Source organism: Lolium rigidum, chromosome 6, assembly GCF_022539505.1.
Source record: "Lolium rigidum isolate FL_2022 chromosome 6, APGP_CSIRO_Lrig_0.1, whole genome shotgun sequence".
In the NCBI taxonomy this organism is placed as follows: Eukaryota; Viridiplantae; Streptophyta; class Magnoliopsida; order Poales; family Poaceae; genus Lolium; species Lolium rigidum.
Genome location: NC_061513.1, coordinates 142467272 through 142483580, shown reverse-complemented (window position 1 = coordinate 142483580; position 16309 = coordinate 142467272). Strand labels below are relative to the sequence as shown.

The 16309-nt window shown below is 47.8% G+C and overlaps 1 protein-coding gene across 1 annotated transcript; it reads right to left on the bottom strand.

Moving 5' to 3' along the window:
• Positions 1-9990: 9990 nt before the first annotated feature.
• Positions 9991-14910, bottom strand: LOC124661183 (tubby-like F-box protein 1). The gene is made up of 4 exons (XM_047199041.1): positions 14481-14910; positions 13613-13700; positions 12972-13101; positions 9991-10779 (listed from the first exon to the last, which is right to left on the bottom strand). Exons 1-4 carry the CDS (start codon positions 14772-14774, stop codon positions 10221-10223), a joined length of 1071 nt encoding a protein of 356 aa, XP_047054997.1. The 5' UTR covers positions 14775-14910; the 3' UTR covers positions 9991-10220.
• Positions 14911-16309: the final 1399 nt, after the last annotated feature.

Sequence of the window (16309 nt, the reverse complement as noted above, 5' to 3'; positions counted from 1 at the left end):
GCACCTGATCAACCGATGTTTCTACAGGATCGTCAAGCCGATGCCGCCCCATCTCAGCGAAGAAGCAGTGTGGGTTCCACGCATCTTGAAGGATGTGGAGGAAGCTACCCCATGGATTATGTCACAGATAAGACAGATTGTGAGCTACATATGTTATTCAGGACTGCGTCTGTTAAGGTGGTGGTCGGCTATGTTTACCCAAATGAAGATGGAGCAACGCACCAACATATGCCCATTCCACCTGGCTGTGTTCGTGTCGGGGTGGATGAAGTTGTTACGGGTTTTGAAACAGTGGAGCTTGATTTTCCTAGAGGTGACGATGAGAGGACAATGGCCGATGTCAAGCACGGTTTCACCCTATGGCTGAAGAAATACATCATCCTTTTGCAAAGGCCACCGACTCCTCGTAGCAGTCCACATGAGCAAGAAAGGCCACCGACTCCTCTTGGTAGCGTTCCACATGAGCAGAAAAGGCCATCGACTCCTCCTGGTAGCAGTCCACAGGAGCAGCAAACTCCACACCTACCTGAGAGAGATCCCAGTGTGAGTCCACCATCTCAAGATCCTCCGTGTAAGACAACGTCCTTTAAGCGGAACGGTACTCCGCCTAGGAAGAGATCTAGAATGGAGAAACCACTCCCGCCTATAGAGAAGTTACCTTGGGAAATGAGTATCGAGGAAAATGAGCAAAGCTGTAAGTCCCAGCTGAAATCCTTTTTTGCTAAGAAAGCGCCAGAGATACCTTTTGAGAAGACACTAGATCCGGTGAAAGTTGTGCGTACCGTTGAGAATCTATATGACCATGTACCATCGCCGTCATCTGACTATAGGCGTTCTATTGAAAGATCGTATGACGAGATGGTGGAGGCGAAAAAACGCAATCAATCGAGTGTCACAGCAAAAAAAGGGAAACAACAAGTGCACCAGCTCGGAGAACAACCCGTTCAATCGGTCCCCCCTCTCATGGTGTTTGACGAGAAGGCCGTTCAAAGTTCTCGAAAATACACCGATTACCCCTTCGCTGAAGTAGAATATAAATTTGTTCAAGGGAAAGATTTGGTCGAGAATCTCAGGAAGCAACCAACAAGTATGCGTAATTTGCATGCGTGGTATAGTAATGCCACAAAGAAAGGGATCGATTCTATCATGGTGCAAGTTAAGGAAGAGCATTACTTCCAAGAATACTCTTTGAGTGTTGACTTCGGCGAACTTTTTCAGTTATACAATCTTCGGGCCCTCGACAAATCAATCATCAGTTGCTATTGTCTGTAAGTGATTTATTTATGTAATTTGAGAAGTCTTTAGCTCATCTTGTTCATTGTCTGCAAATTATAATCTTTTGTGCGCTATATTATGCAGATCGAAGATGCTCGAATGTAAAAGGGATGAAATCAAGCACACTGGGTTCATTGACCCGGATACAATGCATGAAAAAACCATAGAGGATCCCATCTGTAATAGGGATACACCGGAGACTTTGCTAAGGTTTTTGAAGCGTCAACGTGACAAAAGGATAATACTTTGGCCTTACAACTTCAAGTGAGTGTTACTGTCTTATAACATATTCTATTTTGCTCACGAGAAGTTCAAATTTTAACTGATGACTTATATATATGACACTGCATATTTAAACGTGCGCAGGTTCTATTTTATTCTTATCGTCATTAAAATGTATGAAGGAGAGGTTGAAGTCTTTGACTCACAAAGCAAAGAGGCTATACTATACAAGACGTGTTTTTTTATGCTCAAAAAGTAATTTTAATTCTTATCGGTCTTTTCGGTAATTTCCTGATATCAACTAATTGATAACTCTTTTATGCATTTTCTTTTGTTGGGCAGTGTATGGAAATGTTCATCAAGGAAGATCGGTCCCATGAATGGAAACCGAAGATGATATGGCGTGCGAACAAAGTAAGTAGTACTACCTAGGTCCACACATTTTTATCATACTTGATTATTCTTTCATTGAATTATATTCTTGTACAGAAATGCCCGCAACAACTAGAGGGGACTAATCTATGTGGATACTACGTTTGCGAGTACATCCACAGAATTGTCAGCGAGAGAACGAATGATCAAAGAAATAAAGAGGTACGAAAAAAATATTCACAAATTTATTTTGTTACCATAAGTTGTGCTTAGTTTCACTAGTAATTGTTTGTTTATGATTTGATATATATACACACACACACACATAGCTCATGTATTTATTTGTATCTCATTCTTTTACAGTTGGCAAAAAAGCGGGACAAGATCTCAATCGAGGAACACTTCAAAGCAATTGGCGATGAATTGGGGGGATTTTTCCTTCGGGACGTCATACCGCCATTCGGAGAGTTCCACTATGAATGAAGATGTACATGTAACATATAGTTTGACTCGGAGAGTACCACTATGCTACATGTAATAGATAGTATGCCTCGGAGAGTACCACTATATATGCATGAAGATCGATCTGCATGCATACTACTTAATTTGCGATCTTTTGCAATTACATGTGTTATATTATATGCACCAAGTTGATATGCATCACCTTTATCTTCATGTACTACCTAAACCCAAACGCGTAGCAGGCGCATCGACGCGATATGAAACGGTCCGATACCCCTAAACCCCTCCTAAAACCCTAAACCTTGAATTCTCTGCCGCGGCAGAAATTTCTGCATTTTCTCTGCCGCGGCAGACAACCTTTGGTACCGGTTCGTATTACAAACCGGTACCAAAGCTCCCTAGCCCTGCGCTCTCCTGGGTGGCCACATGGAGGTCCTTTAATACCGGTTGGTAAGGAACCGGTACCAAAAGAGGGGGCCTTTTCTACCGAACCTTTTGTACCGGTTGCTTAACCGGTACAAATGTTCCTCTAGAACCGGTATTGTTGCCCCTTTTTCTACGAGTGCATGCACCGGCGTCGGGCGGCACATACGTGGGCAAGGACTTCCTCAACAACAGCTAGCCAGACTAGGTACGATCCATGCGCCAACGCAGGCATCGCGCATCCAGATCGGAAATACAGTGCTGCCCTACCCTACATGACTTTGCCTAGCATGCAAATCTATAGGAAGTACGTGCGTGCATCTGGGCAGCAAGCGCGCAAATACCTGCAGGCCTCGACATGCCCAGGCTATGATGCGCGCGCAGATGCACCAGCCTAGGCTCACTACGATGACCTGCGAATGGTGACGCGGCCCACCCGACGACGGCATCAACCACGAGAGTGCAACCTGATGCACAGACACCAAATCTTCGCCGCCGGAGCCACGACATCAAGTTGTACGACTACAACATGCTACGAGTTAAGATCTTCGTTCAACAGATCTACTGCGAGAAGCGACATCGACATGCACCATCCACACGCTAGGCTGGTGTGGAAAGAGATCCAAGTTCGTCATCGACTTCTTCGACAGCATGACACCGACATCATCGTCGCTACGAGGGACGCCTCCAAGCGACACATCGTCGACACTCCTGCTGCTCCAACATCGCCGACATATCATCGCCAAGGTCTACATCATCGTGATCATCATCGACATCTTCATCAACACACCGCCGCCGCCCCACAACATCGTCCACATGATGGACATACGACTACAACGCCCTCTGATAGTATAACTGAAAGGCCCGACGACGGCATTAACCTCGTCCCATGACACGACATCGACGCCGGCATTGACCGCGTCCGACAGATAAGATTGCATTGACACACCACAACCGCGCACATGGGTCTGGCAAAACCGTGTGTGCTTGGTGGGCTTCCTCCAGTCCTGGCAAAACTGGTGGTCTCACCTACGATCGCGTCCTCTGACATCTGCAAGACGCCGCGACGGTACCCTTCAGGGTGCAAAACGTCGCCCCGACGGTACCTTTTAAGGTACAAAACGTCGGCCCCGACTACAGCTTCGTCCGAAAAAAATGAAAAAAAAAAACATCGCAATTTTTTGCGCCTCCGGCGAAGGCGGCTACACCACGTACGGCGACTACATCATCGACCACGGCTACATGACGTTCGGCTACCTCTACAACAACATCGCGACAACGTCTACAGCTACACATCGGCAACAACTCTAGTCGACAGCGTCCGCGTTGTCACTTGCGTCCACGACACTCCCGTTGTGACTGCGGGAGGGAAGAGAAGGCACCAGAAGGAGACACCGATGATGACAAAGAGGAGAAGAGGACGGAAGCGCGAGACTTCAAATCCAGCCTCTCATGTACTTGTATATATACCCCATGAGGGTTACCGGAATAAACAACGAGACGAAAATAAATATTAGGCTTCTACAACTTTCTACAGCCGCTCCCCAGCCGCGTCCCCCAAACGCCGCCACCAAACATTAAAATACTTTTTATTTTTATTTGTTTTGCATTTTTATTTCAATACGAGAAGAAATATTCCACAAACTAATACATAATTGGGAACGTGGTTTACATGAAGATATAGTTTGAAACATGGTTTTCCACAAACTAATATATAGTTTGAACCATAGTTGACACAAATATAAAAGATTGCAAAAAACTAAACCTAACTAGGCCAGGCATCGAAGGTTTCGTGTGTTCGCTGCCAAGAAGGAACACTCGAGGGCACACCCAGTCATCCAAACTAGAAAATCCAGCTGGTGAGGGTGCCCATGTTGGTTCTTCCGAGGAAGGACATTCAGAAACCTTCGTGCATTTTTTCGCTGCGAAGAAACAACACTCTTCAGTCGTCGTCCTCCTCGGCGATGTCGCCGTGGTAGTTCTGGCGGCAACGCGTCTTGTCAAACACCTTGACGCTCACGTCCCTGTCGCCGAAGTAGGAGAACACGAGCATGAAGCAGGCTTCGAGGCGGTGGTAGCGCGCGAACTTCTCCCAGCCGATGTGGAGGTACATCTTGCCGTGCGTGTCGTAGATCACGTCGACGATCCACCGGCAGCAGTGGCAGCCATTCCCCCGCAGATGCAGCGAGCCCGGGCGCTCGTCGGCGACGACGAAGTCGGCAAAGTCGTCCGGCAGCCTCTGAACGCCGTGTGGGTCGCCCTTGAGGACGACAATGAACTCAAACAGCACGGGCCCCTCCTCATCATGCCTGTCCGACGATGAGGATGACGACAGCGTCGTAGGCGACGGCGAGCGTGCAGCTCTGCTGTGGCCGCGGCCACGACCATGACCACGGCCGCGAGCTCGGCCTCCGCCTCTACCAGCCATGGCGTCGACTCTTCAGATGGTGGCGGCTAGGGCTGGGGAGAGAGACGCTAGGGTTTGTGTGTGAGAGGGACAATGAGAGGCGGCCCTTTTTATAGGCCGGAGGAAGGCGGGTGAGCGGTGGCGCTCATTAACGCCGGCACGCAGAGCTAGGCGGCGACGAGACGCTTCGCTGCACCTCTGCGGGAACTGCACCGTCGCTGCGCGCCAATAACTTCTGTCGCGAGGTAGGCGACGGTTAGGTTAAAATTCAATGTGCTGCTGACGGGTCAGCCCCGCCACTCCCTGCCTCGCTTTTCGGTGCGTCCGGCGTCCCCGGTGCGTCCCCTGTGGATGGGGACGGGCTCGGAGCGCCGGACACCGTATTGGGGCGCACCGGACAAAAAAAAGCTTTGCGAGACGCGGTTGGGAATATTTTTTTGTCCGACGGAAGACAGTTTAAGGAACGCGACTGAAGATGGTCTTACAATGAAAATGGTGGAGTAGACATCGGCGTATCGGTTTCAAGGACGGGGCTGAGATTTTTCTGGGTTTGTGGATGTGTGTTGAATTGGGGAACGCTGCTCGATGCTTGCGTCGGTACTGAGGTCCGAGAACCTTGATTGCCTTCAACCTATCATACCAGCCGTGCTCCTGCGTGGAGAAGGGAAAAAAAATGCCACAAAAATTACTACGTACTACTACTTGGGTGAGTCGATCGGTCAACGCGCGCGTGCGATCGTGGAGCAATGACCATGCCCCATGCGCACGCAGTGACGCAACAGGCACATTCCACTTTCACCCCCGCATCACCGGCCATGATGGACACCATGTGCACCCCAGTTCCCCAAATAACGCCCGTCTAGTCGAGGATTCCAGGTGATCTATTCGTCTAGTTAGAGCCACCTCCAGTCATCTTCCCGGCGAGGCCTTCGGTAATCTTTTTTTTTTTTTTTTGCTTCCTAGCTGTCTCCCCGACGAGGCCTTTGATAACCCTTTTTGCTTCATCGGAACGGTGTTATTCGGCCTAGCCATCACTCTGGTTTCTCATTTCCTCCTGAAAAAGCTTTTAATCCTCCATTCGGAGAGCCCAGACCATCCCGGTCCGCCGAGACGCGCTCGAGGGAGTCCGGACGAAACGAATGCGCGGAAACATCGAGCGGGCCCGTGGTGTCGGCCACAGAAAGGCTAGTTCCATCTATTTGTTTCGGTTTCCCTCCAAATTGCGCCGCATATCCCCATTCCCCCGCCCCCGCCGAAGCCACCATGCCGTCGAAGAAGATCGGCGACGACGGCACACCGAAGGCGAGGAAGCCGCGGGCGCCAAAAGAGAGGCCGACGGGTTGGTCAAACGCAAGGTGGGCGGTGGATGTGGAGCGGCGCGTGATCGAAACTCGCGGCAGGGCGGAGAGGGAGATAAAGCTCTCGACGAGGAGGGCGGCGACGGATCAACAAGCGAGGCAGGTCTACATGCCCATGAGCATGGGACAGCCGCTCGTCGGCCTATTCCCTGGTTTATGGCCAATCCAAGGTACAATCGGCTCACCTAGCTTCGACCTTCTCGTCGGCATCATCTGCGATGTTCCATGAGAGCTACGCCCAATCCACTCCTCTGTCGAGGTTTACGCCTTCGCCGCCGGTGACCACCTGGGCACGTACGAGGGTATCTCGTCTGCCCTGCGCCGAGGGCCACTCTCCTTCTCCACCCCCGGGAACGGCGCTGGCGCATCGTTCGGCGGGATGCCGCTGCCGAACGACGGTGTGATGCACGCGATGATCACGTCGGGCTCCATAACCGCCGCGTCGAGCTTGGGTTTCTTCACGCAAGAGGAGACCAGAGCACGCGAGTATTCTTAGCTTCGATGACTCCGGCCGCCGGCCTGCCCGCCCTTGATTTCCGTCCACGGCGTACCGACAGCCAGCTTGGAGATTTGGGCAACGGTTGTAGCCACATACGTCCCCCCTAGGAATCTTTGATCTTTCCCGCCGGTCAGCCACGGATGCACGGGAGGGAGTCCAGTGGTGGCTGCAGGCTCTGGTCGGGGCCGTCCAAGTCGCCGGGCGTGACTCTTGACCCAGCAAAGTTACATTGACCAGTCCTTCTCCTTCCGCAGGCACAGCAGCCCCTCCTCCAAGTCTCAGTCCGTGCTCGCGTGTTAAAAGCCGGGCGGCCGGCCACGCCACCTCCAACCAGTCGATCCCAACTCGCCAGCGCACCACTACCCTGCTCAGCCTGACAGCCGGTCTACGCCACCATTCGGTAATCAGTATACACGATTGCAGGAGCCATGCTCGGGAGGAAGCAGAGAGGAGGCTCGTCGCCGCCCAAGCCCCACGCCGAGGACGCGGGCTTCGTCGGCGCCAACGCCGTCACCACCCACGGCCACGGCGCCGGGCAGGAGGTGCATCTCGACGAGGCGGCTCGGGAGAGGCTGGACCGCATGAACCGGCGGCTGAGGCTGCTGGAGCAGCAGATGGAGACGCTGGAGGCGGAGCTCGGGAGGGCCAGCACCGCCGACAACAGCTACGAGTAGCCAGCTTGAAGCTTTCTTTCACTTTCCGTTTCCTGCTGATGAGAAAAATACGTACAGTTGTATGATCTTTTCTTGCTTCCTGCGATCGAGTGGTTTGATCCCTCTGGCTCGTTTGGAAAAGCATGTGCAGCCATGAGCTCATCTTGTCACTTTCAACTCCTGTGGAAAATTCCCTAAAAAACACAGTACTATGTGGAAAATGGCTGTTGTCTAAGCATGCATGCTTGACCTTTGACTTTGTACAATGGACCGCTGAGTTCAGACATAAAGGAGCTCACTGAAATTATCTTAACACATTCGCAAAACGCCAATTCAAGCCCACACCATTAGATTACATGATGATTCGTGCTAGCGAAGCTACAACATAAGTTGTAACCGAGCAACTGAGGTTTTACTACATGCAACATGGTTTGCAACTCAAAACAATAAGAGCATCTCCAGTCGCGTCCTCCAAACCGTCCCCCAAACCGCGCCGGATCGAGCGTTTGGGGGACGTGTTTCGTTCGTGCCGCGTTTGGGGGACGTCGCTCCCCAGCCGCGTCCCCCAAACGCCGCCCCCAAACATTTAAAATAATTTTTCTGGCATTTTTATTTCAATTTCCACAAACTAATACATAATTTGGAACGTGGTTTACACGAAAACACAGTTTGGAACATGGTTTTCCACAAACTAATACATAGTTTGAACCATGGTGGACACAAATATAAAATATTGCAAAGAAACTAAACCTAACTAGGCCGTGCATCGAAGGTTTCGTGTGTTCGCTGCTAAGAAAGAACACTCGAGAGCACACCCGATCACCTAAACTGGAAAATCCAGCGGGAGGATGGTGCCCTTGTTGGTTCTACCGATGAGGCGAACAGGCAGAAACCTCCGTGCACGTATTCGCCGCGAAGAAACAACACTCATTCGGTCGTCCTCCTCGTCGGTGCTTGTCGTCGTCCCTGTCGACGTGGTAGTCCCGGAGGCAGCGCCTCTCGTCGAAGACCTTGACGCTCATGTCCCTGTTGCCGAAGTAGGAGAACACGAGGATGAAGCCGGCTTCGAGGCTGTGGTGGCGCGCGAACTTCTCCCAGCCGATGTTGAGGTACATCTTGCCGCGCGCGTCGTAGATCGCCTTGACGATCCACCGGCAGTAGCCGCACGAATGTTCCCGCAGATGCATCGTGCGCGGGCGTACGCCGCCGACGTACTCGGCGAAGGAGTCCGGCAGCCTCTGGATGCCGCGCGGGTCGCCCTTGAGGACGTGGACGAACTCGAACAGGACGTCCGGCTCCACGTCCATCTCCGACGATGAAGACGACGGCGTGGGAGGCGACGGCGAGCGTTCAGCTATGCCGCGGCCACGACCACGACCACGACCACGGCCGCGAGGTCGGCCTCCGCCTCTACCAGACATAGCGTCGAGTCTTGTTGAGAGATGGTGACGGCTAGGGTTTGGGAGAGAGGCGCTAGGGTTTGTGTGTGAGAGGGACGATGAGAGGCGCCCCTTTTATAGGCCGGAGGGAGGCGGAGGAGCGGTGGCGCTCATTAACGCCGGCACGCGAGCTAGGCGCGGACGGGACGCGTCCGCTGCGCCCTCTCGCGGGAACTGCACCGGCGGCTGCGCGCCAATAACTTCCGTCGCGAGGTAGGCGACGGTTAGGTTTAAATTAATTGTGCCGCTGACGGGTCGGCCCCGCCACTCCCCGCCTCGCGTTTCGTTGTGTCCGGTGTCCCCGGAGCGTCCCCTGTGGGACGGGGACGGGCTCGGGGCGCCGGACACCGTATGGGGGCGCGCCGGACAAAAAAGAGCTTTGGGGGACGCGGCTGGAACGCTTTTTTTGTCCGGCGCGCCCCAAATCTCTTTGGGGGACGCGACTGGAGATGCTCTAACAAGGTTGTAACTGAGGTTTTACTTCCTGCAGCATGGTTTACCACCAAGAGGCTGCAAATAAGGTTTTACTCAATATGGTTTGCAACTGAGGACAATAATCTTGATCGTTGAATTGCTTAAAGATTTTTGTTAGTCTGAATTGCAACTGAAATTCATCAACATCACGTGACTGCTAACTAGTTATTCTCTGTCAGACTGAGAATTAGTCGCATCTCATCTTAACAACGTGCACAGCCACCATTGTTCTAGAATCTTCCATTACCAAGTTTGAATTGATGGAGACAGGATTAAAATCAAATTTTCGAAGGGACTAGAGCAGATCATCTGTAAAGCTGCCCAGCACCTTACTTAAAAATACTTAATATACTCCAGCTTCATTTTTCGGAGCCAAGACCTTAGAAGAGTTCACCAACACCTTACGTACATCAGCCCAATTTTCGCTTTCAGTTTCCAGCAGAACTTTACAGAACATAATTTTCGTTTCGAACGAAATCCATCCAAAGTACAAGAGCATGATACAGATATATAGTACCTTCACATCCAAACTAAAAAAAAAACAAAAAAAATGCAAAATTACTGAGACACAACACGACGCACAGATGCATCTGACTGCAACAACCACATGACAACACATCGAGCATCACCGCAATTCTACTCACAAGCCAGCTTCGTACCAAAGCTGCTGAGGCTGATGGCAAAAGCTTGAAATGCTGAGAGTGGCTGCCGATAATCCATCGTGAAGATATCATCGTCGACCTTACCAAATTGCAGTAGAACCGTCTCCGCATCCTTGGAGCTAGTAGGGTCATTGGGGTCGGCAGCAGCAGCCAGCTGGAAATTCTTGACGGACGCAACTGTTACCCGCCCGTGGAAGTTCAGGCACCAGCACTGCAAGTGCTCGTGCCAGCGGGGAGCTTTGTTTCTTAAAACCGTGGTCCCCATGGGCTTGCGGACCTTTGTCTTGAGGGAGTTTTCCCAGGTATCCTGAGTTGATGGGCACTCGAGTGCACAATACATTCGCCTGGGGCCTCTGGATTTGAGCAGGTTGTATTTGTACGAAAGCTGTCCAACCTCATAGTTGCCCGATGATACTTGGGGACTTATTCTTCTGCTTCCAAAACGCCGACTAGATCGGCTACTTGATGCTTTAGCGCCATCATACGGTGGCTTGCTATCATATACTTTGAAGTTTGTTCCCCAAAAATCGGATCTAAACAGGGTACAGAAGAAGCAGAATCATCACTGGGTAAAACACCGAATGAGTATGAAACATACTTACTACTATTAAGTAACCAAATTTTTCTGCATAATCTAGGGAAGTGACATAACCCAACCTAGAACACTAAAATGGTAAATTCAAATTCCAAGAAGTTGGTGAATTAATCACGTCAACATACATGAAGCATAATCTAGGACACCATTTCTTCACTTTGTGCTTCTAACGTTCTTTAGAAATCAGTTAGAAGAATATGAAGTATTTAAAAAAGATACCAATAAGGGGGGACCATACAGAAGAGACCTACTTAACTCCCTCCAAATGTCTAAATACATGTTTGTCAGTACAACATTTTTCCACCCCCCTTTCTGCGGAGAGTGGCGATAATAATTATCGCCCGTGTTTGGCTAAAGCCTTAACACCAGTAACCAAACATATTTCAAGAAGGCCAATCAAGCTGTTCATCGATCAGAAGGTAATCTGTTCTATGTGCCTCTAGGTACTGCTTCTAGGCCCACAAGGCACAGCCGGAAGTGTTGCTCTTTATTGGGCTGGCAACAGGAGGAAGTAGAGTAGTAGACACACGCGAGGCCAGTATACGCAGAAGGGCGAAAGGAAATAAATTTTGGGAAAGCTCTCTTCTTCCGCACCGATCATGCAAGGAAGATGAACAAGAAAAGAGTGATCAGATTTTGTTGTTGTTGTCATGGTTTTTGAGTCACGACTCAAAAGTGAGTCGCCAAACCCTGCGACTCATGTATAGTCGAGCAAAAAACGTGTACAGTCGCCATAAGTCGATGTATAGTCGCGAGTCACCGCCATTTTTGGAAAACGACTCGGCGACTATACAGCGACTCAAAAACCATGGTTATTGTCAAGTGTATAAGTGGATTTTGTTGTTGTTGGCTAGTGCATGAAGCTTGACACTATTACAGCCAAGGGTCTTGAGTTCGAGTCCTAGCTTTCGCAATTTATCCTAAAGATTGTTGTTGCCCCCCTCTCTGTCCACGCATAGGCCTCTTTAGTGATACGTGTGTTTGTTGCTCTTCTACTCAACCCTTTCCATCAGTTCCTCTTTAGTCATACATGTGTTTGTTCTTCTATTCAGCCCTTTCTATCAGTTTGGACTTTTGGTTGCGTTGGCTAGTGCATGAAGTTTGACAGTTGTCACATAGAGGAGGCAGGTGACAGAAGAATATATAGCTTTCACGTAGGAGAAACTGTCTTCAGGTTGTGTTTCATTACGCCCAAGCCCATTCCCATAAAAAAATCGCTAACCAGGGTTTTGCTTGCCCATTATTTGGCCAATGTTGACAAGACGAATGAACTGAATGGAGTGGGCAAAGGGGCATGGGGATGCAAAAAAATGGCAACCATCCAAACAAGGCCCAAAATGTTTCCCATGATCGGAAAATTGGTAGGGTTGGTTATGGAACAAACCAAACACACACACTCAAAACCATGACATCTTCACCACATATACATTACATTACCACCTTCAAAACCGGCTACAGAGGTTTAAGTGGCTCAATATCCAACATTGGTAAAAAAAAAAACTTCAGGGGGTTATGGCGAAATGCTTTACTTCTTTTTTTTTGAGAATTTGTGTTTTTGAAAAGGTAGGGGCTTTGTTACAAGCCTCCAAGGAAATGAATTACATTTGAAAGGTAAGGGTTATGGAGAAATGCTATACTCGAGAAGAGTAAAACGGACTTTTTCCTTACTGTTGTCGCAGAGTTAGACTTAAGACAGAGATCCACAGAACTCCGAAACAAAAAAGGAGCACCAAAACACAGCAAATGCAAAACAAGCAACTATAAAACTGAATAGACATTACCAAAGAGCAAAGACTAAGACCTAAGAGGTTAGTCACGAGACATGATGGAAATATTTCCACATCAAAAGGGTTTGTTTTACACTCTAGGAATGCTACATCGTTCGACCATCGAATCATATTAGTAGTACAAGGTGAAGAAATGATACTAACTGGAATTTGGAACTCCAATATGTTTTATTGTCTATTAGTTGTGTTCTCCTATAGTCCTAGGCGAGTTTCTTAAATCATAACTCATTTTGCGTCACCTATAGGCACCAATATAAGACTTCAGCCTATTTGAGCCCTTAGCAGAATCAATAAAAATAACATGGAAGGTTAAAGCAAACCCTGCAACCGCATAGAACCTCACCTCAGTTTCCCCAAATATGCATTGCTCCCTTGTGACAGGTCGTCGGCATCAAGGGATATAATGTACTCAGTATGGGGACCACGCCTAAACCTTCTCGCGGCCATAAGAAATTTCCCTTTATCTACAGTAGCTGTTGGAAAGAAACAATATGGTTTAAACTATTAATATGATGCATATTTGATAGTGAGATTGGTTAAGACATTAGGAATGGTATACCAAATTATATTGACATGACATGGTAAGTTGGTAACTGGTATAATATTCATTCACGAAATATAATAATAGCATACAGCAAAAGGCATACTTTATCCTTCAGCACGCGGGACTTGGTTGAGAAAATTGCTGTTCATAATACATGAACATGTGAATCGACTAGGAGAAACAAATGATAAAATTCCAATTGAAGGTTTCAAGCCTTACAGAGCGAGATATAAAGTAATACTTCTGATAATCAAGTGTAACTATATACAGTAAAAAATAGATTCTGAGAAAATGGTGGCAGCGTAGCAATCAAAGGAAAATAATGCCATGTGCCTTATTTTGATATCAAACAAAAACAGACTTGAGTGTCATAGTATAAAGTTGAAATTGATATCTATACATATGCCACGAGAAATAAATATAAGAGAAGATAGACTTACCAGTTGTCAAGCCGAGGTAGAGGTAGAACGTAGAGTTCTTCTTATTCCGTTTGATAAAACACTGCATTGGGAACTCCCTTGTCCCTGGCTGTTTGATACACACATCAGATAAGCCATTTTCTCATATGTCGGACTGAGTGATTTCTTAATGTGGAATATTTGCCATGAAAATCCCAACTAATCGAGTTTCTCTCACCGGGCACGACCAAATATGCAAGCCTATCTGATTATAGAAGATATATGCCAAACCTGCCAACATGTCAAGCTTCGTTGAAACCGCCAGCAAAATACACCTAATTTAGTATTCCCTAAACCAAGAATGAGGACACGACTGTACTTTAGACCCGCACACCTTTTACCTAAAATGGTATAAGAACCCATTAAGGGCGGTCTTTGATTGGCGGGCAAAGTGTCCGGTTTCATGCGGGAATTGAACTGTTCGCTGTGAAATTCATGTGAATCTAAGATGCCTTCAGAGATAGTTTACCTTCAAAAGTGTGGTAGGACTAGTGATAAATGATACAGATTGATTAACAAGCAACAAAAACTTCGCAGTAATATCTATGTAAGCAATCTCAGCATATATGTAACGAACTGATGGACCTAATGTTTGCAGGTGTGAAATTTGTCAGCTCAGGCCTTCACACAGCCGAAAGAGCCTTAATCTGATGCCGCCAACTCATCGAAAAGAGGAACTTTGTTGGAACGGATCGAAAGGGGGGAAATCGCTTCACGACTCCAAATAAAAATCTAAGTTTGGAATGGTGATTTCCACATCCCTAAACGACCAGACACCGAACCGGAAGCAGCCACCCCTACCAATCGACGGGTATGAGAGCACATGGCCAGGCGCAGCTCCCGTTCTCACCTGCTTGAGCGAGGACGGGAAGGTGATCTTGCCGGACACCGCAGGCGGCCGCACGACGGCGACGGCGGCGTCCCGCCACCGGCGGCAGACGCCGGCGCAGGAGAGGACGTCCTTGCGGGCCGGCCAGCGCTCGCCGCCGGACGCCTCGACGCGCCGCACCACCTCCTGGAGGAGCTCCGGCAGCAGGCGCGCCCACCTCTCCTCCCGCTCCTCCAGCTCCGGCGCCATCTCCACCACCTCCGGAGCCTCGGCCTCGGCCTCGGCGTGCACCGCCGGCGGCCTCTCCCGAGGCATATCTTCCCCACCACTGTACCGCCTGCCCACTAGGTCGCGGGGCACTTTCTTCGGTTTTGGTTTTTCCCCTTTTTCTGTGTTCCAACTGTAATCAAAACCGCGTTCGCCGCTAGAGAGAAGATGATGGAGGAGTACTACTACTTGGGTGGAAAAGTGGATCTAGCGGACAGGTCACTGTGGTGCGTGGTCGCGTGAGCGTTCTTAAATTTCTTCATTCCATTTCTTTATTATACTATATATACCCTCTCATTTAAATTAATTAACTTCACTTCATCTAGATATACATGTATCTAGAGCTAAAACACGTCTACATACATAGTATATAGCCAAACAAATATGATATTTTATAGACATTATATGAAAATATATTTTATTATCTATCTAACGATATTGAATTTGTATTTTACATGTTAATGATTTTTGGTAAAATTTCTTCATTTTTCTCTATTGTTATACTTTCTCTGATATAATTAAATTAGTTAACTCTATTTTATCTAACTATGTATATATCTAGAGTTAAAATATGTCTACGTACATCCATATCAAGTTAAAGTAAAATCAATTAATTTGGATCGAAGAGAGTACGTACCTCCATCTCAAAGCTGAAAGCTTTTAAAAAAAACCAAGTAAAATTTAACCAAAATTTTAGAAAAATATATTAATAAATATGATATTTTGTAGATACCATATAAAAATATATTTTATTATCTATCTAATGATATTGAATTTATATTTTACATGTTAATATTTTTTGATAAAAATTTAATTAAACTTAACAAAGTTTAACTTCCTAAAAATAAATATAAGTATTAATCTTTGGGATGAAGGTAGTATGAAATAAGTAATCACGGTCAGCGGTGGAGTTCACTTAAACTACAGCTTGGCATGGGCAGCTCGGCCCGGACGGCCCGGCCCGAACCCGGGCCAGATCAGGCTTGCACTTTGGGCCGAGCTCGGACTTGATTTTTGAGCCCGAACGTTGGGCTGGGCTTGTCGGGTCGGACCGGACTTTTGCTAGTTCGGGCCAGGTTCAGGCTCGATTTATAGGCCCGGTGGTCGGGCCGGGCTGGGTTCGGACTTAACATTTTAGCTTTGGGCTTTTTCGGCCCAAGTTTTGCCTAGGTGTAACTTAAACTGTAGGGACTAGGGACTAGGAGATGCAATCAATCATGTTATGTTTTTTCCCCTCTCTCTTAGCGTATCTAAGATACTCCCTCTATACCAAAATATGGTGCACATCGTGTTAAAAAAATATAACGCACATTTGTTTTCATGAAAATCATACCTTATGAATTTGGACCAAGTATATAGAAAAATATCAATATCTATACAACACAAAAAAAATGTTTCTAAAAGCATCATGAAATATAATTCATATCTTAGATGTTTGATATTCTGGTGTGGATATGGATTTATACATATCAAAATTTATTTAGTTTACATTTGAAAATACTAATACTATATTCTCGCAAAGCGGGAGTGCGGAGATTTTCTTTGTAAGGAACACAGAGTCTACCTCCTGGCTCCATGGTCAA

What these genes read in the sequence shown, in the direction of transcription:
- LOC124661183 (XM_047199041.1), bottom strand. Translation starts at nt 14,774, where the DNA reads ATGCCTCGGGAGAGGCCGCCGGCGGTGCACGCCGAGGCCGAGGCCGAG. An exon ending in CTACCTCGGCTTGACAACTG is followed by an intron (nt 13,102 to 13,612) that starts GTAAGTCTATCT and finishes TCTTTCCAACAG; the next exon opens with CTACTGTAGATAAAGGGAAA. An exon ending in GCATATTTGGGGAAACTGAG is followed by an intron (nt 10,780 to 12,971) that starts GTGAGGTTCTAT and finishes TACCCTGTTTAG; the next exon opens with ATCCGATTTTTGGGGAACAA.